The sequence below is a fragment of the Geotrypetes seraphini genome, chromosome 4, assembly GCF_902459505.1.
Source record: "Geotrypetes seraphini chromosome 4, aGeoSer1.1, whole genome shotgun sequence".
In the NCBI taxonomy this organism is placed as follows: domain Eukaryota; kingdom Metazoa; phylum Chordata; class Amphibia; order Gymnophiona; family Dermophiidae; genus Geotrypetes; species Geotrypetes seraphini.
Genome location: NC_047087.1, coordinates 29,786,468 through 29,810,324, shown reverse-complemented (window position 1 = coordinate 29,810,324; position 23,857 = coordinate 29,786,468). Strand labels below are relative to the sequence as shown.

Sequence of the window (23,857 nt, the reverse complement as noted above, 5' to 3'; positions counted from 1 at the left end):
CACTTATCTACCACCCTAATAGCCCTTATGGCTGCAGGAGCCACTTATATGCCAGTAAAAAAGGGTTTTGGGGGTGTATAGAGGAGTGCACATGTTTCAGTATCAATGCAGTGATTACAGGGGCTTATGGGCATGGGTCCTCCTCTCCATGAGTCCCTAACCCACCCTCAAGATGGCATAAACATAAACGCTGAAACCGTGGATTGAAGACAAAGTTTTATTTTATTTTTCTTTCCAGCTTATGATTTATCTTTAATCTTATCTATTGTTTTGCCTTTTGTCTTTGTTTTGTTCTATTTCTATCATTTAAATTTCTCCAGAATTCTACTGTTCAACGGCTCCCCCTTCTGCTTCTATTCCTTTCTCTCCTCTCTTCTACCTTCCAAAGTATTTAGATCAATGCTGTCTTGTTAAAATGTTTATTTTATTTTTATTTTTCCTCTAACTCTACTTTTCACTTCTCTATTACCCTCCAGGTACTTTAGTTAGATTGTGAGCCTTCGGGACAGTAAGGGAATTTTTCAAGTACCTTTCTTATTTCTAATCTTAATGTATATTTTCTGTAAACCGCTTAGAACCTAACGGATGTAGCGGTATATAAGAAATAAATTACATTACATTACATTACATTACATAAGCCACCTCTATGCAGGATGACTAGGCTTTCCTATGCCAGGCTGCCAGGTGATGATGCTGAATTTTAAAGGTGTGATTAATATTTTTATGGGATTGGGGGGGGTCGGTGATCACTGGGGTAGTGTGTGGGGGTCTGTTTTATGTGTTTGCAGTGCTTATCTGGTGACTTTAGGTGGGTTTTTGTGACTTAGACCATGTTTTACATGGTTTAAGTCACAACGTCCAAGTCCCGTCGATCATGGGCTGTAGGTTATACATGCTGTACGACTAAGTCTAAGTCTGCTCATGTCCCACCCAACTCCCATACTCGACACTCCTCCCGAAATTTAGCTTTGGTCGTTCAGCGGCACTATGAAGGCCTAGTTCGTTTAGAAATACGTCCAAAACCCATTTTTATTATCGGCACTTGGACATATTTGGGAAATGTTCGTCCAAGTGCCGACTTAGGCCGGTTTCTGGACATTTTTCTCTTTCAATTATGAGCCCCATACTGTATACTTTAGAGCTAATAGTTGAAAATGAAAAGCTGCCCTTCTTAATTTATGTTCTTAAATTGGTGCCACATTTTCTGCCAAATTTACGAGCTTAAGGCTAGGCTACACAGTATATTTACAATTAGCATGCAGGAAGTCATGTGTTAAGCTGTTTTTGAAAGGGCCAGAACTGGGTGGGGCATGAGGAGAATGAGAGTGGAGAATAATTGGCATTGATATGGTGCACTTACCATAAAGTAGTATGCATTTAGCACAGGCTCATTTATTATATAAACAGCAAATATAAAGAAGCTATTTCTATATATCCAAATTGATTTTTCTTAACTTCTTTTTATTATTAATCATTTAACAGTATAAAAATACAAGTATTCCAGTTCACAATTCAAAAAAATATTTTTCTATAATGGTAGACAAGAACCGTATCACCCAAACACTCGAAACTGCGTGGTAAAAAACGTAATACTTAAAGTCAGTTCATGCTGTATTCAACATTGATCCATCACAATATTGGCCAAATGTTCAACACTCCTGCAACTCTTGGTAGTCCCATTCTTATTTCACTGCAGTTCACAGCAAAGACGCACAGTCCAGCCCGGCACAGAACTGTGTTTCGCTAGTCTAGCATCATAAAGAGCTGTGACTATATAGGGTTCTCAGTCAGCTCTAAATACATACAATATAATATTATTTTACACATCTCATTCCTAAATATACTTTATCAATAAGATTCAAACAATTCTAATAGTACTTATTACCTGGCACTTATCATAAATCAACAGCAAAGGGGATTTGTTTCTCGTGTTATCACCCACTCGTTTTCTGGGTTCCCTGCTGTTAATCCGGAATAGTAGACAGTGTAGCACGCATGAGGTGCCCACGCTTTATCTCGGTCACCAACTTTACAGCCAAAATAATGCTTGTATGTAGTTTGAAGTCTGCTGGACAGATTCTTTTGCTGATCTTGTGCACTAAATTGTCTGCAGACATAACAGAAATTATTAGGATGGTTAACACAACCTCGTCTGTTCATAATAATTATTGTAATATCTTAGACAAAACCAAACAAAATATAAAAATCCACAGGCAGAAAAAGCAGCGCAATCACTTTTTAGTATAAGCTTTCAAATTACTGGTATATGTGATCGATGAGCTGTCCTGAAATGCAATTTTGTGTTGCAGAAACAGTAAAATACCGGCGCTTCACAGTAGCGTTATTGACGAAAATGATATCAACACAAACTGATGCATAACTGAAAAACAGGATGTGATAGGCAAAAACTCTTTTCATATTTAGAGTCAGCAGGTGGCCCTTGTTAAGGTACAGGCATCAGAACTCCAGTAGCAAAATACTTGTTGACCAGTGATTAATGATTAGGAAGCCTTCCGCCTCTTTTACCTAGATGCGCTATGCTTTATAGCGTGCACTAAAAATTAGCGCATGTATGTTATCCGATGGATGTGTTAGCATTTAGCGTGCGTGGTGATTTAGCGCACACTAATTGCACGCTAAAATGCTTAGTGCACCTTTGTAAAAGAAGGCCTTTGTGAAAATAATAAGTGTAATAAAATAACCCCATTTTCCATTTTGTCTCTTAATGGCCACATGCTAATTCACCCATGAGCACAGGGGTAGGGAACTCCGGTCCTCGAGAGCCGTATTCCAGATGGGTTTTCAGGATTTCCCCAATGAATATGCATTGAAAGCAGTGCATGCAAACAGATCTCATGCATATTCATTGGGGAAATCCTGAAAACCCGACTGGAATACGGCTCTCGAGGACCGGAGTTCCCTACCCCTGCATTAGCACATGAGCCCTTACCAACACCTATTTTCTAGGCAATAAAGGCTCCCATGTCGCTAACCATGCATGCCTACTCTCTGCCCCCAGACCAGCCCCCAGCATTAAAATTATTTTGTTTTATTTTTTTAATGTGTGTATAGTGTTCGCCAAGCGCAAAACTACCATGGGATTCCTGAGCATATCTGATGGTAGTGCCTGGTACTCTGTGGCATGCATGTATTAGTGCTTACTGCAGATTAGCAAAAGGACACCTTAACTGATTATTTTTTTTGTCTGGCCATGTATGCCTAGATACTCAATGACAGAGCCTGGCCATGGTCTGGCACTGAATCACCAGGTATAAAGCTAGCACAGTGGTCTCAAACTCGTGGCCCGGGGGCCACATGCGGCCCGCCAGGTACTATTTTGAGGCCCTTGGTATGTTTATCATACTCACAAAAGTAAAATAAAACAGTTTCTTGATCATATGTCTCTTTAGCTATAAATGACAATATTATTATTATTAAGACTTAGTCAAAAGGAAAGATTTATAAACTATAAAGAGTTTTACCTCATGCAAAATTGTTATTTCTTTAATAAGACATTAACTATTTTTTTCTGAGGCCCTCCAAATACCTACAAATCCAAAATGTGGCCCTGCAAAGGGTTTGAGTTTGAGACCACTGAGCTAGCAGCAGCCAGCAAAATGCCGAGCGTCATCAGCTGAATATCTATTTCATGATAACTTTTCTCAAAGGATTGTTTAAAGTATGATAAAATGCAAAAAAAAAAAATCATAGAAACTTCCTAGTCCCCTCCCTATTGAGTAAGTCCGTTTGACTTTTTTTTTTTAAAATTTGATTATATTTATTCCCTTTCCCCTCTTTTGTGTCTCTATTTTAATTTGTTCTACTGATTATCCCCCCTCTTTTATGAACGCGTGGCGTGGGTTTTAGCACCAGCGGTGGCGGTAACTGCTCCGATGCTCATAGAAATTCTATGAGAGTCGGAGTAGTTGCTACTGGCGCTAAAACCCACGCCACGCGTTCATAAAAGAGGGGATATATGTCCTAATATGATTATTTTTCCTACCCCTCCTATGTTTGTAACAATTTTTATTCTTGTGGAAACCGCCAAGATGTAATGATAGGTGGGATATCAAATGCTTAAGAAACTTGAAACTATGGCGAATTACAAGAATGCCCCTTTTTGTAGGTTTTCCATTGATCGACACACTGACCTTGAGAGACAGTTCAACGTAAATGCAGAAGATGGAAAAATCACTTTGGCGACACCACTAGACAGAGAAACAAATGTGTGGCACAACATAACCATCGTTGCTACAGAGATCAGTACGTATATCTGTTTATTGCTTCTTGTATCTGTGCATTGCAGTCTTGTTCCTTGTCGGTCGCAAAGTAATACATTTTTTGACACTATTTTAAAAGCGTAAAGCTTATGCAGACATCACTCACCACACCAAAAAAAAAAAGTACGGATTTTAATAATATCCAAAATGATATGCATTCAGCAAAAAAAAAAAAAAAAAGAATATACTGCATTAGTTGGACCTCAAAAATGTGTGATCTTTATGTTGTCTGCTATGGTGCTTGATGAATAGTATGAAGTATCCAAGGTCTTTCTAATATAAATCAACTGTCATCTGTTACTTTTCTGTTATCCTATCTGCCACTTTTAACAGAGCAAACCATACTTCATTTAGGAAGCTTTATTAAGCTAAGCAGACATCCAGGACTCTTCATTTTCTTATCATATTCATCCAAATGTTGTATTCTAGGTTAATCAGTAGGCATTAGACAGTATATATGTAGAATTATAATTTGTTAGTCAGTTTTAACAGGAGCATTAAGGTTGAAAATGTCTTTGTCCAAGTATGGCCAATAAGAAAAAGGAAGTATTGATGCCCTTATATAAGACTCTGGTGAGACCTCATTTAGAGTATTGTGTTCAATTCTGGAGGCCGCAACTTCAAGAAAAATATAAAATGGATGGAGTTGGTCCAGAGGAAGGCTACTAAAATGGTGGGTGGTCTTTGTCATAAGGTGTATGGGGACAGAATTAAAGATCTCAATCTGTAGACTTTGGAGGAAAGGCGGGAGAGGGGAGATATGAGAGAGACGTTTAAATATCTATGTGGTGTAAATGCGCATGAGTCGGGTCTCTTTCATTTGAAAGGAAGCTCTGGAATGAGAGGGCATATAGGATGAAGTTAAAAGGTGATAGGCTCAGGAGCAATCTAAGGAAATACTTTTTTTACAGAAAGGGTGGTAGATGCGTGGAACAGTCTCCCGGAGGAGGTGGTGGAGACAGAAGCTGTGTCTGAATTCAAGAAAGCTGAGAGAAAGAGATTATGGTTACTGTGGATGGGCAGACTGAATGGGCCATTTGGCCTTTATCTGCCATCATTTTACAATGTTTCTATAACCACAAAGAATCCACTTGTTAAAAGTACAGTCTAAATTCATACAAAAGCTATGTCAGGTTAAACAAAATCTTCAAAATTTATTACTATATCACCAATTTTCATTTCTAACATCATCAATCATTAAAAAATTACACATAACACACAGACAAACACACACATGAAAAAACAATAAATAGAAAAGACATAAGTCAAAAACAGCAAAGGAGTCCACTGCAAACATAAGATGATAATAGAGTTCATGAGTCACTTGTCCGGAGTAAGTTCAAGCTTCAATTTAATATAAATGACCTCGGCAGACAAACCAAGGCAAGTGGAGTCCTGAGCCGTCCGACGACTCCTTTGCTGTTTTTGACTTATGTCTTTTCTGTTCATTGTTTTTTCATGTGTGTGTTTGTCTGTGTGGTATGTGTAATTTTTTAATGATTGATGATGTTAGAAATGAAAATTGATGATATAGTAATAAATTTTGAAGATTTTGTTTACCCTGACATAGCTTTTGTATGAATTTAGACTGTACTTTTAACAAGTGGATTCTTTGTGGTTATACTTTTGTTGGTTTGAATCCCTTGTGTGTTGTTGAATTTAATTTTTTCTCTCAGTGATTTTGGTTGTTTGTTACAATGTTTCTATAACCATAAAGTTCTATGACATCACAATGCTGATTTAAAGAGCCTTAGCTAATAAGGAGAGGAGAAGATAGTGGATGCTGTGGATGGGCAGACTGGATGGACCATTTGGCCTTCATCTGCCATCATGTTTCTATGTTTCTATGACCACTGTACCATTCTTATACCTTCAGAGCCACAGTATATTGCATATTCATATATTATAAGAACTTTGAAAAATACAATTTAAAATTGTTTTCTACCTTAGCATCATGATACTGTTGCCTTTGAAATTTGCACCTTCTATACTAAATTAATCCCCACCCCCTCCCTATTTGCAAAACTGGAAGAGGTTTTTAGCGCCGGCCGGTGAGCTAAATACTCTGAGCTTCTCCGTTTCTCATAGGAACTCCATGACTCAGAGCGGTGCAGATTATTCAGCAAACTGGCCGGCACTAAAAACCTCTTGCTAACGGTTTTGTAAAAAGCAGGGGGGGAAGGGAGGGTGGAATTCAGTGACAGTCAGGAAAACCCATTTCCTGAAAATAAAGGGCAGCCAATTTAGCATAAACAAGAGAGAACACGAGCGTAAAAAAAAATTGTCCAGAGTGATTAAAGAAATGACTGAAGGGAATATTTCATCACATTGTTTATGATAATAAGAAGATTGTTTCTAAAACATCTACAGCTGTTTGAGAGAGCTATTATTCACATGTGGAAATGGTTAGGGTGAAGAGAAATTGATGGAGTGTGTTTCGGGCAAGTCAAAATTTATAGGTGTATCCCCATTTTCAGATATGATTATACAGATGTAAAAAAAAAAAAAAAATAAAAATCCCTGTTTGGGTCTGCACCAGCTCAGAAGCATGCATAATATCTGAAAAATGTATGTTTCGGCCAGGGCTTTACATGAAGGATTAAGACAGCAAATCTCCTTAATCCCTCTTTTTTCTTTCTTTCTCAAATATTAAAAGAAAAATCCTTTGGAGGCATTGAAAGTTAAATTGCTGCCACTTATATGTGCAATTTTCTGAGATCAAAGGAACTATGCTTTTAAGTGCTAGTACTTACATATAGAAGCTACTGCATGATACTGTTTTTTTTATTTCAATTTTTAGCCTTGCAAAATTGCTGCTTTTTCTATACATTCCAGACAATACGTGCAATATTTGCTACCATCCTAAGTATTTTACAAAAGGCCCCATGTTTGACAGAACCCTTTGTAAAAATAGTTTTGAAATTGTGAGAATGCTGATCTTGATATTCCAAAATCTGCCCTAAATGAGCCATGAAAAATGGGCCATAAGGTAAAATGCATTCATACCTGTTCATTTCCTTTCCTTGAATCCTGCTAGACCAATATGTGGCCTGTCTTAGAGAACTTTGGCTTTGGAATATAGTCTCTGGGATGTGTCTGTTATTCCTTAGTGCTCTATAGTGTAGTTACTAGAGAATGACACGGGGACTAATTTTTCCCTGTCCCCACGGGAACACACTTTCTTATCCCATCCCCACGAGTTCTTTTCCTGTCCCTGCCCCATGTTAGGGTTTGCTAGCATATTCTGCAATGGTTCCCCAAGGAGTCTCAGATGGTGAGATCTGGTTTTCAAATTCTTCTCCTTTGGCATCTTCCTTTTCATCCCACTAGACAATTCCAGACCAATGAGATGTACAAAAACAATATCTTACTGAATCACCACTGTGCCAAAGGCAGCTTCATCTGTGGCATGAAGATAAATCTTGTTGTTTCACAAAAGAATGATGACCAAGTTGCCACACTACGGATGTCTGCAGGTGGAAGAGTTTGGGCCTCTACTTAATACAGGGGTGTCAAATGTTGGTCCTCGAGGGCTGCAATCCAGTTTGGTTTTCAGGATTTCCCCAATGAATATGCATGAGATCTATTTGCATACACTGCTTTTTATATTCCAACTAGCACGGGTATTTAATTATAGCAATAACACTGTAAATGGATTCAAATAAAGATACTTTATAGTGGTGAATGAAATTATTTTTTTACAGCTTAATAAAAAGTACAATATTCAAATAATAATGTGAAATATTTGACAAAATGAATACAATACAACTAACGCAAAACGTGATTATAAACAACATTTTTAGTTTCACCTCCAGGAGCAAGAACATATAAATTGTTAGGTGAACCCACCCTTGAGCAAGCAACATAGAGTTGTGGGTCGAGAGACCCCCAGAACATATCACCCCAAGTAGTGAGGGATCTGCATACCAATTTACGTTCAAAGCGGTCCCACAGCTTTTTACATTTTTTCCATTGACTTGAATGGGTGAAATCTGATTTTCTGTTTGTAGCTCCGCCCACATGTGCAGGTGGGCCACGAGACCCCCAGAACATATCAGCCCAGGTAGTGAGGGATCAGCATACCAAGTTTCGTTCAAATCGGTCAAGCCGTTTTTGCGTGATCGCGGCACATACACACACACATATACATACATCCGATTTTATATATATAGATAGATGATTTGTTTATTCTATATGATTTTATTGTTGTTTGGTTTCTAATTCTCAGCAAACGTGCTGATCTTTTCTGTGCTTCTCTGTTTGGGTTTTACGGAGGAATACATATTTAATAGAATAAATGAGATCAGAAGTTTTCAACCCAGTCCTCAGGACACACCAAGCCAGTCTGGTTTTCAAAATATCCATGATGAAAATGTAGAAGATAAATTAGCATGCACGATCTCTAGAGCTGCCAAGAAGAAGACTTTTTAAACATGCATCCCAAAGCAGAGTGGAATTGAAATCAGTGTTGTAGATCCCTTAATGAATCGGGATAAGGTTGGCAGAAATCCAGGACTGGCCTAAGATCTCCCTCTTGAAACTGTGTAACTTGAACATAAGAATTGCCACTGCTGAGTCAAACCAGTGGTCCATCATGCCCAGCAGTCCGCTTACGCGGCGGCCCTCTGGTCTAAGACCAGCACCCTAAACTGAGACTAGCCATACCAGCGCACGTTCTTGTTCAACAGAAACTTGTCTAACTTTGTCTTGAATCCTTGGAGGGTATTTTCCCCTATAACAGCCTCTGGAAGGGCATTCCAGCTTTCTACCACTCTCTGGGTAAAGAAGAACTTCCTTACATTTGTACGGAATCTATCCCCTTTCAACTTTAGAGAGTGCCCTCTCGTTCTCCCTGCCTTGGAGAGGGTGAACAACCTGTCCTTATCTACTAAGTCTATCCCCTTCAGTACCTTGAATGTTTCGATCATGTCCCCTCTCAATCTCCTCTGTTCGAGAGAGAAGAGGCCCAGTTTCTCTAATCTTTTGCTGTACGGCAGCTCCTCCAGCCCCTTAACCATCTTAGTCGCTCTTCTTGAAAGCTCTGTAACTCCACTGTATTCATATCTACCTCATATAGTAACACAGTAAATGACGGCAGAAAAGACCAGCATGGTCCACCCTATCGTTCCAGCAAAGCAGCTAGAGCCGTACCTGTCACCCTGTGCAGGCCCCAATCAGCCATGCTTAAATGCTGGTTGTAAAGTGTCTACCATGCAAACCCTGTGGGCGCCAAACATGATGGGGATATGTGTTTATAACCAAGACTCCAAATATTGCTGACATTATTCAACTTTTTCCCTGAGCTACACAGCATCCTCACTCGCAACATTTTATTTCAATATTTATAGAACCTGTGGTTTTATAACCTAAGTGGTTTGCATTCAGGTACTTGAAGCATTTTTCCTTATTTGTCCTGGTGGTCTCACACTCTATCTAATGTACCTGGGGGCAATGAAGGATTAAGTGACTTGCCAAGGGTCACAAGGAGCTCTAACCACTGCACCACACACTTCCCTGTGACAATAGTGACCTATAACACTAGAGTTGCCAAAGTTTCACCTGTCTTTTGATATTTATGGGACACAGACCATAGAAGCCTGTTCAACGTTGGCCTAGGTTTCCCCAATACTGGAGATGCTAAATCTTATTTTGGTCTTTTGCCATTTGCGGGAGACAGACAGACGAAATCTCTTCAGCATCAACCTATTTCCCCATGCTGGATTTAGCAACATAGAAACATGATGGCAGATAAAGATCAAATGGCCCATCCAATTTGCCCATCCACAACATCCATTATCTCTTCTTTCACCTAAGAGATACCATGTAGAGAATGACATGGTGACTGTTACCTGCAGCTAGCTGCGTGGAGCGGTGAATGGCCTTGTCCCCACAGTAAAGTATCTGCCGTGTTGCTTCCCTTCCCAATCCTCCCCAGTGAGCAGCCCTCCTTGCAATCACAATATATTTGCTACCCTTTCTATAGAAAAAAGGTATTGCCTTAGATTTAGCTAATCTTTCAGTCTTTTGCCATTTGCGAGACACAGACCTTAGAAGTCTGATCAGCATCTGCCTCGTTTCCACTACTCTTGCCCAAAATAATACATTAACAACCATATTTGTTTCCATCCTTCTATTTAAGCATCCCCTGTGTCTATCCCATGCAATTTTGAATTTGCTAACTGTTTTTGACTCTACCACCTCTCTCGAAGGCCATTCCAGGCATCTACTATTCCGTTTGTGAAAAAAGTATTTCTTGACGTTACTCCTAAATTTACATCTCTGCAACCTCTATTCACGTCCTCCAGTTCTACCACCCCTATATCGCTGGAATGGGTTTGTTTGAATATTAATACTTTCAAAGGGTGCTAGAAAAGGTTCAAAGAAGAGCGACCAAGATGGTAAAGGGGATGGAACTCCTCTTGTATGAGGAAAGACTAAAACGGTTAGGGCTCTTCAACTTGGAAAAGAGACGGCTGAGGGGAGATATGATTGAAGTCTACTAAATCCTGAGTGGAGTAGAACGGGTACAAGTGGATCGATTTTTCAATCCGTCAGAAATTACGAAGACTAAGGGACACTCAATGAAGTTACACGGAAATACTTTTAAAACCAATAGGAGGACATTTTTTTTCACTCAGAGAATAGTTAAGCTCTGGAAAGCATTGCCAGAGGTTGTGGTAAGAGTAGATAGCATAGCTGGTTTTAAGAAAGGTTTGGACATGTTCCTGGAGGAAAAGTCCATAGTCTGTTATTGAGAGAGACATGGGGGAAGCCACTGCTTGCCCTGTATTGGTAGCATAGAATATTGCTACTCCTTGTATTTTGGCCAGGTACTAGTGACTTGGATTGGCCACTGTGAGAACGGGCTACTGGGCTTGATGGACCATTAGTCTGACCCAGTAAGGCTATTCTTATGTTCTTAACTGCTAAAAATGCCCATAGGATATAATGGACGCCTAATGTTCTTAGCAGCCTTGGTTAAATTCCTTTCTAAATGTTTATATCGTATCACCTCTCTTTCTCCTTTTCTCTAGCATATGCATATTCAAGTCCTCCAGTCTACCATCATGTTTTTATGTTTCTATGTTTCAAGGGAGAAAGGCCTAGATTCATTAAACTGGCCAAATCAGTCCGCTCCGACGCAGGCCGACTGATTCCCAACATGCCTATATTCAAATGGGGGCGATCGGAGAAACGCCCCCCACCGACCTCACGGATTGCTCTCCAGCGATCCAAACGCACGCACAGATCATCTACTTGGCCTGTAGATGGTTTGCGCATGCGCTTGATGTCCGCGTTTTTTTGTTTACTTTTTACTCGCAAGCCTGTGGTTTTAACCATCTGGTTTAAAGCCAGTTAAAACCACGGGCTCGAGTTGGGACAGGGGAATCGGAGCACAGATTGGGGCAGGAGAGTTTTGGGCAGAGCTCAGGGCAGACAGCAGGGATAGAAGATTGGGGGCAGGAGATTCGGAGCAGAGATCGGGGCACAGCTCGGGGCAAAGAGCAGGGCTGGAAGATTGGGGCTGGAGAGTCGGGGCAGAGCTCAGGGCAGAGAGCAGGGCAGCAATGGAGCAGGAGAGTAAGCAGGGACATGTGCGACTGGTCCCCAGCAGTTGCTTCTTCTGTTGATCAGCCAGCCCAGTCGGTGTCCCAGATTTTGTTTAGGGAATTGCATCCCTGCCTGCTTTGCATGCCATTTCCCCTCATTTGCATGCACAGATCAGAATTGGATTGGCACATGGGTTAGTGAATCGAGTCGGAGGAAAATCGGGTCGCAAGGGGATTGCAAACCGATCGGTACATGATCGGTTCGCTTAGTGAATCTAGCCCAAAGTGTTTTGGAGGTAGTGGAAACCAGGAGTATACAAGGTTAATTTAAGGTGTCACTAGGAAACAGCTTTTTGATGGTTATATTTTTCAAGTAATAATGTAGCTTGTGGTATTCACCACAAGCCACATTCAGTGGCGTAGTAAGGGGCGGGGGGGGCGGTCCACCCCAGGTGCCGTCTTCCTCGGGGCACCCGCACCCCTCCTGCTCTCTGCCCTTCTGCTGCATTTGCAAGCTCGCCCCTCACCTCCCATACCTTTTTATCGTTGTGGCTGCTCACGTCTGCTTCGGCGCTCTCTATTGTCGCTTCCTGGACCCATACCTAGAAAGTGACAACAGAGAGCACCAAAGCTGACACGATAACCTACTATATGGTTACTCACCCTGAAGATAGAAAGGTATGGGGGAAGGGAAGGGGCATGCACATGCACGGTAGGGGGGGGCAGGGAAAAAGGCAGAAGAGGGGCGCCTCCGCCCCGGGGGCCGCTCACCCCTGTCTACTGGCCACATTATTAAGTTTACATAATAATGAGCTATTTTTCATGCATTTGCATGCTTTCTATATCAATACTATACCACCTGTGGTCATTTAATGTAATCAACATTAAGAAGCAAAATATTTGAAGATGTAACACTGCGTATTTGATTGTATTTGTTTCTTTTTGAATTATACAGTCTCTCTGTTAATGTGAATTGTCGCCTCCGCTATGTGGACTTAATTAGAGTCTGTGCATTGTTATTGACATTCCAAACTTTATAATGTATACAACTGAAGAATCAGAGAAAAACTGTATGAAAATACATTATAATCATCACAATTATTACATTAAACAATTTTTATCCCCTTATCCTAATTATAAACAATAAAATTATATATTATACTATTAATATAATAAAAAATAATTAATTTTTTTCTTCCAAATAAATATTCCACCCCCCCCCACACCCTCCCTGGATGTGTAAAGGAATCTAACGGAAAGAAAAAAAAAAGAGAGAATCATAATTTTAATTATAACGTAATAAAATTAGTCAATGGACTCCATACCTCATTAAAGGACTCGCTAGTACCTAAACGTTCTGCCATTATCCTTTCATATTTATACGTTGTACGTTCAACTTATCCTTCTATTGTGCAGTTATTTTTTTTTGCTAGGCAGTTTTTCGATGCCTACTTTTCTATTTTCACTTTAAGAAGGATCTCTCTTCTCCTACTCTGTGCAAAATGCTCTGCCGTGGATTGTCAATCACTTTAAAAGAGATGTTCGGGAAGTTTAACTGATCACCTTGAATTCTTCTCATCCGTTACAGTCATGAAAAGGGCTGCATAATGTGGAAGCAAGATGAGGAGGAAAGACAAAAGAGACAAAGGAAACTAGATCGTTTGACTAATACTATATAGCTTTATGGGAACTCAGTATGTTCAAGCTGCGGCTGAAATAATTTAGGGGTCCTTTTACAAAGGCACGGTAGCGGAATACCGCGCATTAAACCGCCTGCCGCGCTAGTACCTAACGCCTCCATTGACGAGGCTTTAGGATTTTAGGCTGCCGCGGGGGTTAGCGCGTTATGAAATGTCCGACGCGCTAACCCTCCCCCCCCCCCCCGTAGTGCGCCTTGATAAAAGGAACCCTTAATTTTATTGCATTTGATTTCCCAATATAGCTTGAACAGGAACCCATAGTTTCAGGATACAACTTTTTAAATACCACTCTGGGGGCAATATTCAACCCATAGCGCTAAACGGCTAGCAAGGTGTTTCCTACTTCAGGCTAAACTAGCCCCAGATGTTTAGTTCTGGCAAATGTGTGGCTCCTGAGATTGAATATCCAGGTATGGCTGCCGACCCGGAAGTTAACCAGTGTCAGGTAAACTCATCACATAAACTTACCCCCCCTCTTTTACTAAGGTGCGCTAAACATGCACTAAATGCTAATGCGTGCATGTTATTCTAGGAACATGTTAGCGATTAGCGCACACATTGATTTAGCGCACGCTAAACGTGCGCTAAAACTTAGCGCACGCTAAATGTGCGCTAAAACTCTTAGCGCACACTAAACGCGTGCTATAACTCTTATTGCACGCTAAACATGCACTAAAACTCTTAGCGCACCTTAGTAAAAGAGGGCCTTAGGGCAGTTGTTTTGTGGTGCTAACTTTATATGGTTAACGGCCTAAAAATCACTGCTGTACCGATACTCTGTCCACATCCTGCCCCTAACCTATCCAGTTAGGTGATTCCCAATTAGCGGTTAAGTGCCACTAAATATCCCTAGTTAGCCTGATGTAAGCAGTTTAAATGGCATGCAATGGGATGTGCTCAGGTATCCTGCAGTTGTTACCCAATTCTATAAATGGTGCCTACAAATTAGGTGTTGTGTAAGAACATAAGAATAGCCTTCCTGGGTAAGAACAATGGTCCATCTAGCCCCGTATCCCATCTTCATGGAGGCCAATCCAAGTCGCAAGTACCTGGCAAAAAACCAAATAGTAGCAGCATTCCATGACCACCTAACAAGGACAGGCAGTGGCTTCCCCCATGTCTGTCTCCACAGCAGACTATAGACTTTTCCTCCAGGAACTTGTCTAAAACTTTTTTTAAAACCAGCTACATTAACCATTCTTACCACATCTTCTGGCAATGCATTCCAGAGCTTAACTATTCTCTTGAGTAAAAAAAAAATATATTTCCTCCTGTTGGTTTTAAAAGTATTACTCTGTAACTTCATCGAGTGCCCCCTAGTCTTTGTAAATCTTGATGCAGTAAAAAACTGGTCCACTTGTACCTGTTCTACATCACTCAGGATTTTGCAGAGTTCAATCGTATCTCCCCTCAGCTGTCTCTTTTCCAAACGAGCATTCTGGGTTATACAATATTGTATGTTCTTTATTGGCAAATGATATTCAACGAGGGAGCGGGAGCAAAACATTGGGCTTTCAAAATCACGTCAAATTTATTCAGTGACAAGTAGAAATGACAACCCAGAGCCATGTTTCGGCACATGACTGTTTGCCTCAGGAGTCGAAACATCTGATGTAGAAATTGTCACTTCTAAAAACACAAGGCTCCTTTTACTAAAGTACGCTTTGCTTTTTACTGCGCGCTAAATATTAGCGCCCGCTAACCACGCGCTAACCGCCAACACGTGCATGTTAGTCAATGGACACGTAAGCGGTTAGCACATGCGTAGATTTAGCACACGCAAAAATGCTTAGCGCACCTTAGTGAAACAGGGGTTCAGTGTCTAATGGTCGCTGTACAAGCGTATAGGATTAAAGCCTGAAATTGTCAAAAAGGTTGTGCCGTCATCTCTGTGAAATGTCAGCAATGTTTTACCTCATACAAGTGGTGATTTCCACATCAGATGTTTTGACTCTGGAGGCAGGAACTGCTGGGCTGAAACATGGCTCCGTGTCGAGTCATTTATACTTGTTGCTGAATAAATTTGACATGGCTTTGACAGTCCATTGTCTTGCTCCCACTCTTCTCTTGTGGACTATTGCTTGTCCCAGTGGGCTTCCCCTTTCCTTCTGATCACTTGTTCGCTAAATAATCTACAAGGAACAGATGTTTAAAATCTACAGTGGACTCAGTAAGGCTCATGTTTGGGCATGGATGTCCACACACTAACCCCCTCTTCTATGAAACTGCGCCAGCAGATTTTAGCGCAGAGAGCGGCGCTGAATGGCCCGCACTGCTCCCGACGCTCATAGGAACTCTATGAGCATCGTGAGCAGCGCGGGCCATTCAGCACGGCTCCCCGTGCTAGAAACTGCTAATGCCGTTTAATAGAAGGGGCCCTAAGTATAGGATCCCTTTTACAAAGCCGCAGAAGTGATTCCCATGTGGAAAATGCAACACAATTCATTCAGTTCCTATGGGCTGCGTCACATTTGCCACGCTACTTCTCGCTACCACAGTTTTGTAAGTGGGGAACTTTGAGGGGCATAATAAAAAAATAAATAAAAATTTAAGTCCGTTTTGGGCCTAGGATGCTAGTTATCCAAAGTCAGCAGCTGCTAAAGTCCATTCTCAAAAAATACATGCAAAATGTTTTTTTTTTTTTTCGAGAATCGTCTACTTCTATGTCCAGCCCTTTGATCATCCAGACTACCAAGTCATCTATCTTTATACCCCATTCTCGTCCAAAAAATTGTCCAAGTCAAAAATGCCTAGAACAAGACCTTTTGGACATTGGGAAGGACCAAAAAAAGTGATGGACTGACCACCCAGATATGGCAAAAAAGTAGTGTGGCACCTTACAGGACATTGCTGTAAACTTTACAAAAAGGGTGCCACATAAAATTCTCACCACAACTCCCTTATAGGTCATGGTGAACCCCCCAAAACCTACTTACCACCCCAATAGCCCTTATGGCTGCAGGTGCCACCTATATGCCAGTACAGTAGGGTTTTGGGGGGTTTTGGTGGATGCACATGTTCCACCATGAATGCAGTGGTTAGAATGACTTATGGGCCAGGGTCCTCCTCTCTATGGTTCACCAGCCCATCCCCCTGACTACTTAAGCCACCTCTGTGTAGTTCTACTAGGCTTTCCTATACCAGGTGCTGATGTTCTGGAGGCAGATATCTATGTTTTTATTCTGATTTTTATGGTGGTGGTGGTGGGGGGTCATGGGTCATGGAAGTGTGTGGAGGTGTGTACTTTGTCCATGCAGTGGTTATCTGGTCACTTTTGATACCTCTTGGACACTTGTACCTGTTTTTAGATTGCCTAAGTCACAACGTATAAGTTCCGTCTAGTCAGTCTCGTTAAACTTTTGATTATTGCAGCAGGACGACAGTCTAGGTCAGCCCACATCCCGCTCACCTCCCGCCCTAACCACTCCTCCAAAAATGCCCCTTTTCACTCTGGGCGCACATCAGCATTGAAAAGGCCTAAGCTGCTTTTAGATACGTCTAAAACCCATTTTGATTTTCAGTACTTGGACGACCTGTCTTTTTGATCTTCCAAGTGCTGATTCAGGTGGGTGTTTAGATGTATTCTGTTTCGATTATGAACCTCTAAGCTTTTCCAGGTGTGGAGTGAGTGGATAGTCAGTCACCACATATAGTTAAGATTTAGGAGAAGAGTCAGACCTTCACTTGCTTTCTGAAATAAAGGTAGTCTCAAGTTGGAGGTAGCCCCTCTATTGTGAATTCCAGACTTTTGGGTCTCCTCCTGAGAATGCTCACTGGTGCATCGTACAAATTCTTTAGGTGAGGGGACAGATAGTAATACTCCTTGGGAGGAACTTGGAAGTATTAAAGGTGTGTAGAGGGATAATTTGATTTGATATAAGTACTGCTCAAATTGAAGTGCTGGAATGGTTTACAATACTAAATACATCACACAATAAAATTATCATTTCAATATTCATAATAAACTCTCACAATTATACGAGGTGGTGCAGAAGAAAACGGTGACAGAGTTTAAACAAGCGTGGGATGAACACAGAGGATCTCTAGTCAGAAAATAATGGGTATGCATTGAAGGAAATAAGGCCAGTACTGGGCAATGTCCTGGTGAAACCTTTCCCCATACCATTTAAACTAAATAATTAATTTATGGATCATGTATGGCTGGGCAGACTGGATGGACCACTCGGGTCTTTATCTGCCGTCATTTACTATGGGCTCCTTTTACTAAGCTGCGTTAGGGCATTAATGCGCGGAATAGCGCGTGCTAGACGCTAATGCCAGCATTGAGCTGGTGTTAGTTCTAGCCGTGTAGCGTGGGGTTAGTGCGCGCTAATCTGCTGCTTGCGCTAAAAACGCTAGCGCACCTTAGCAAAAGGAGCCCCATATTATTATGTAATAAACCCTTTCATTGCAATATTCAATATCCATCCCCACCACCACTGTTTAAATGTCCTGGCCTATTCTGTCTGAGGATCTTGGAAATCAAATAGAGAATGACACGGTGACAAAGTTCATTACCGTTCCCGTCCCCGCGGATAACCGCGGGAAATAATCCCATGCCATTTTCTAGCGTCTATTTCAACCTCAGTCCTTCTACACCAGCATTCTTCAAAGCAAAGCTTGCGGGTCAGTGGTTGTGGCCATTCATACTCTGATTCTTATGTGAGCCAAGGATAATGAAGCCATTGTGACATCACTGATGTGATTGGCTCTTAGGCACTGATGGAATGAGGCATTATGACATCACAGTATCTGCTCTGGATACCAGAGACTGTCATTCTGTAGTGTCTATCTCAACTTCAATCCTTCTACACCAGCATTATTCATAGCACAGCTTGCGGGTCAGTGGTCCTCTTTCCTTAAAGAATGACATAAAGATGGTTTCCCGCGATTATCCGCGGGGACGGAAACGGTGATGAATTTTGTCACCGTGTCATTCTCTAAAATCAAACATAGAATTTTAAATTTAGCCTTGTTGTGTACTGGTTACCAGTGTAGTTTTTGCAGGGAAGGTATAATATGGTCAGGCTACTTGTAGCCTTCTATCAGCCATGCTGCAGCATTCTGAATTAGTTGGAGCTGGTGTAAAACACTTTGTTAGTTTGACCAATGTACAGGACATTACAGAAGTCCAATTGTGCTATTATCATAGCATGGACCACTGTGGTCATATTTGGGTTTGGCGTTAAGGTCAGGTCACCTACCCCTAAAGGCTCTGAGGGCAATTCTCTGAAACTTTATTGGTTGAGCAGATAACAGGCAAATGCTGCTCAGCCAATAACGTTCAGATCAGTACGGTCAGAGCCTTCAGGGGGACATGGAGAATCCCCAGCCCAAGAGCCCTGCTTTTTTGTTCATTTGTATCCTTTTTCTATGACGCAGTCTGACCGTTTGAGCAGGCTGCCTACTCAGCAAATCGCACTGCATCAAGCAAAAAGTAAACAAAATAAAAAAGCAGAGGTGTAGAGCTGGGGATTCACTGAATCCCCTGAACACCCTCACCACGTGCCACTGATAGAGAGAGATTTCATAGTGATCGAAACAATATTTAAAGATCATTTCAATGTGTGGGATCGGAGTAAGAACATAAGAACTAAGGCCAGTACTGGGCAGACTTGCATGGTCTGTGTTTGTGTATGGCCGTTTGGTGGGGGATGGGCTGGGGAGGGCTTCAGTGGCTGGGAGGGTGTTAGATGGGCTGGAGTAGGTTTTAACGGAAATTTCGGCAGTAGGAACCCAAGCACAGTACTGGGTAGAGCTTTGGATCCTTGCCCAGAAATAGCTAAGAAAAAAAATTTAAATTGAATCAGGTTGGGCAGACTGGATGGACCATTCGGGTCTTTATCTGCTATGTTACTATGTTAGAATAGCCTTACTGGGTCAGACTAATGGTCCATCAAGCCTAGTAGCCCGTTCTCACGGTGGCCAATCCAGGTCCCTAGTACCTGGCAAAACCCAAAGAGTAGCAACATTCCAGCATCTCAAAGAATAACAAGATTCCGGAACCCCAATGAGAGCAACATTCCAGAGCTGAGACTGTGATGTCATAATGCCTCATTCCACAGTGCTTCAGAGCCAATCTCATCAGTGATGTTACAATGGCTTGATTGTCCTATACGGTGGCACACATAAAAGCATAAGAACAGCCTTACTGGGTCAGACCAATGGTCCATCTAGCCCAGTAGCCTGTCCTCACGGTGGCCAATCCAGGTCCCTAGAACCTGGCCAAAACTCAAGGAGTAGCAATATTCCATGCTACCGATCCAGGGCAAGCAGTGGCTTCCCCCATGTCTTTTTCAATAACAGACTATAGACTTTTCCTCCAGGAAATTGTCCAAACCTTTCTTAAAACCAGCTACACTATCCGCTCTTACCACCACCTCTGGCAACGCGTTCCAGAGCTTAACTATTCTCTGAGTGGAAAAAAAAAAAAAAAGTCCTCCTATTTCCCTGTTAAGTGATGAGTCTAACAGCATCTCAAGATTCCTGACCTGTGATATGACTCATACTTTTTTAAAGTGTTACGATGAGGTCATATTGAATAAAAAAGTTTGGGAAGTATTGGTCTAAAAAGAGATTACCTCATGTCTCTTGCTCAGCAAAGTATTTCTGAATGAACGCAGAAAGCTTTTTAGCCTTTTGGCAGCAGACAACGCTAGCTAGCTCACTCTTACCCTAAATTATGACCCAGAAATATAGACATCAAGGAACATTAATTTCTTCTTTCCCTTCCAGGGTAACCTTGTCTATCAATAAACATTTGACACTCTTTCATTTTCTGTGGTTTAATGTTTAATGCAATAAGGCTTCTAATCACTGCAAAGTGTCCCATAAATACATATTTGCTGATCGTGTTAAAATATGTGCAGTCCTTCTGCTTATAATATTTTAACCTTGCGAACTGCAGAGTCACATTAGTTTAATTAACCTCTGGTCCATATGGATTGGAAGATAGCTGGAGAAAAAAAAAAATGAAATGTTCTCATCTTGAGATGATAATGATATATGGCCATGTGCTGTTCTCTCTTTAATGTCATTGTATAATTTAACATTTTATCAAACGATGAAGTGGAAAAGCACAATGCCTCTTTTGGTGATGTGATTTTTGCTATTATACTAAATGTTATTCAATGAACTAGAATGGCAAAAAAAAAAACCAAAACATTAGCTATGAGGTTTTATTGAGGAAAGTAAGATCCTGAGGAAAGTAAGATCCTGCTTTCATCATTCTCATTTCGCCATCCTCATTCAATCCACCATCCTTTCTAGACTGGACTACTGCAACTCCATCTATATAAGCCTAACAAAGAAAAACCTCCATAGACTTCAGCTAATTCAAAACGCCGCGGCCAAGCTTATTTTCGCAAAAGGCAAGTTCGACCACGTTTCCCCACTCCTCTCCAAGCTTCACTGGCTCCCAGTTTACTCCAGAGTCCTCTATAAATGTGCCTGCATAGCCTTCAAGATTCTACATGGCGCCCTTCCTCCTGTTATCCCACTCTTCTGGAACTCCTCAAACCCGCTCTCGACTAGATCCTCCCAAAAACTGAAACTATCTTTCCCTTCTATAAAAGGTATATCCCGCGCAGGAAAACTTGGAACATCCCTCCCCTTTAGAACCACAGAACTCTGGAACAACCTTTCATCCCCGCTCAGAAATTCTAGCTCCTTCCAATCCTTCCGCAAACACTTGAAAACTTGGCTCTTTTCAAAAACCTAATCACCTCCCGTGCTCTAGTATCCTGTCCCCCCTCTATCTCCTCGGTCCCTCTCCTATATCCTTTTCCTTGTAGTTCCTTTCCTCTCAACCTCTGTAAACCGTGCCGAGCTCTGCGCACGCGGAGATGGTGCGGTATACAAACCTAAGGTTTAGTTTAGTTTAGTTTAGTTTATTTTGTAAGTGGTGGATGAGATAGATTGTGGCTATTCAGACTTGTGCTATACCGCATCTTAAAGTGAAGCTTTACATATTTGTTCTGAAATTCACTGCGGGGCTCTTTTACGATGCAGATTTTGCACTACTGTCCCTTGCACTAACGAGGCAGCTGTTGCAGACACAAACTTACGTTAGACTCCTACTGTGGCACGGGCTAAAGCCACTTTTTATTGCCGTTTGGTAAAAGAGCCTCTTAATGAATTTCAGTCTGAACTGTCATCATTTCGTTAATGTAGCCAGAAGAACAACTTAGCGGGTCTTGTGCAAAGCTGTGGTAGCGATGCTGCTACAGTAAACGTACTAGAGGAATCGAATGGGCTTTGGTGCATTTACCCGGTCAGCATCGCTACCATGGCTTCCCCCCCCCCTCCTCTCTTACAATATTAGCGCGCGCTAAACACATGCTAAATGCTAACGTGTGCATGTTATCCTGTGGACGTGTTAGCGGTTAGCACATGTGTTGATTTTAGTGCGCACTAAACGCGCGCTAAAACGCTTAGCGCACCTGTGTAAAAGAGGGCCTTTGTAAAATGATAAAATGTTGATTTAGCTTACCCTTTCACAGGTATTATCCATGTGCTAAGGTCATTTTTTACCGCAAGGATAAGATGGTCAAATTTTGCTGCTTATTTATTTTTTAAAATAATGGCCATGTGCTAATTTTGCCATTACTGTGCGAGCTTCTGCCACCACCCATTGTGTAAGCGGTAAGGGCTAATGCGTTAAGCATGAGTTAATTGGTTAGCGCATGGCAATGTAGTCGCCTTAACCGATTAGCACAGAACATACCAACTCTCTGCCTCCAGACATGGCCCCCCCCCAAAAAAAAAGCAACATAATTTTTAAGCACGTGGGTAGCACGCATATCCCAAAATTACTGTGGGATGCCTCGGCGTTCACTGTGGAATACCCAGGGCAGGATTAATTCGTCGAGGGCCTCTAGGCACCCAAGTACACTGGGCCCCCTGCCCCGCCCCTCCCCATCATGCGCCCAGGCAGAAACAGGAAGCTGCGTCAGAGGGAAGCTTTGGTCAAGCAGCATCGCTTGCACATTTACAGTTCCCGTTGCCTTTTTTACCCGCATTGCTTGCTTGTCATACTTTCCGTCGATGGGGGGGGGGGCTGCGTTGCCGATGGGGGGGGTCAGCGTTGCCGATCGATGCTGGAGGGGCCTATCGCCATTTGGAAAAAACAATGTTGATACCCTCCTTCATCGGGCCCCCCCCTGAACATTTCGGGCCCTAGGCACATGCCTTCTTGGCCTATTGCTTAATCCTGCCCTGGGAATACCGTGTTTTTTTGTTTCGGCAAGCACACATTAGTGCTTTCGGCAGCTTTGCAAAAGGGCCCCTCATGTTTAGATTGCATATTTGTGCTGATAATTCTGATCAGGCACAGCAAATACTGCTACTCACTAAGGTATGGAAAAAAGTGGCTTTAGTGCTCCTCTGCATTGGTTTTTCACATGTGCTAAAGTCATTTTGCCACAGTTGGAAATTAATAATTTTCCTTTTTTTTTTTTTTTGTATTAATGGCCATAAGAGAAGCAAAATTACTTAGCAAGTTTAAAAGTCTCCTAAAAAGTTGGCTTTTTAAGGACGCTTTTAACTGATTCATTTAAATTTTATTATTTTACAGTGGACTAGGAATACTGCCAAGTGAAAATTAAGTGGGTAACCTTCTCCAACCTCTTGTTTCATTATCTATCCCTATTTATTTGTTTATGAATTATATTTAATCCTCTTTTTTCTCCTCCCTTTATCAAACATATTATTTTATTAAAATTAGTACTAATTGTCTTGTTTTTTTATTTTAACCTAATTTTTAACTAAATGTAAATCGCATTGGATTTGGATTTTGCGATCAAATCAAATAAATAAACTTGAAACTTGAAAAATAAAAATAAACTTGGGTGGACATTAAAAAAAAAATACTGTATGAGTACTTACCACCATCTATGTTATAGGCAGTAGGAGGGAAATTCTATAAATGGTACCTAAAATATCTCTTGTCAGTCACTCTTAAGTGCCTCTTACAGAATTGCACCTAACTTAAAACTTAGGAACCTTTAATGTAGGCCAGGGTTTTAAAGGCCTGCACTATTAGGGTTACCAGATTTTCTGTAACAAAAATCTGGACCCAGGGCCCGCCCCCCAGACCCGCTTTGTTCTGCCTGGCCCTGCCCTGTTCTGCCCCCAGCCCCACCCCCAACCTGCTTGCTTGTCGGGAGGGCATCTAAGCAGGCGCTAGTGTAATACAATGATGTCACATGTATGTGCGTGATGTCACTGCCTTGCATCCGTGCATGCTCAGATGACGTCCCGACGTCGCTGCTAGCTGGAAGCTTTTCAAAATCCAGACAGAGTGGATTATTGAGCAGCCATCTCCCCA

General features: G+C 41.6%; 1 protein-coding gene across 1 annotated transcript in view; it reads left to right on the top strand.

The window, feature by feature from the left end:
- LOC117359637 (cadherin-8) overlaps positions 1–23,857 on the top strand; it is a 469,702-nt gene that overhangs the window by 291,444 nt on the left and 154,401 nt on the right. The window contains exon 7 of the mRNA XM_033942802.1: positions 4,127–4,263. Coding sequence (XP_033798693.1) covers positions 4,127–4,263 — 137 coding nt within the window. The remainder of the gene's footprint in view (positions 1–4,126; positions 4,264–23,857) is intronic.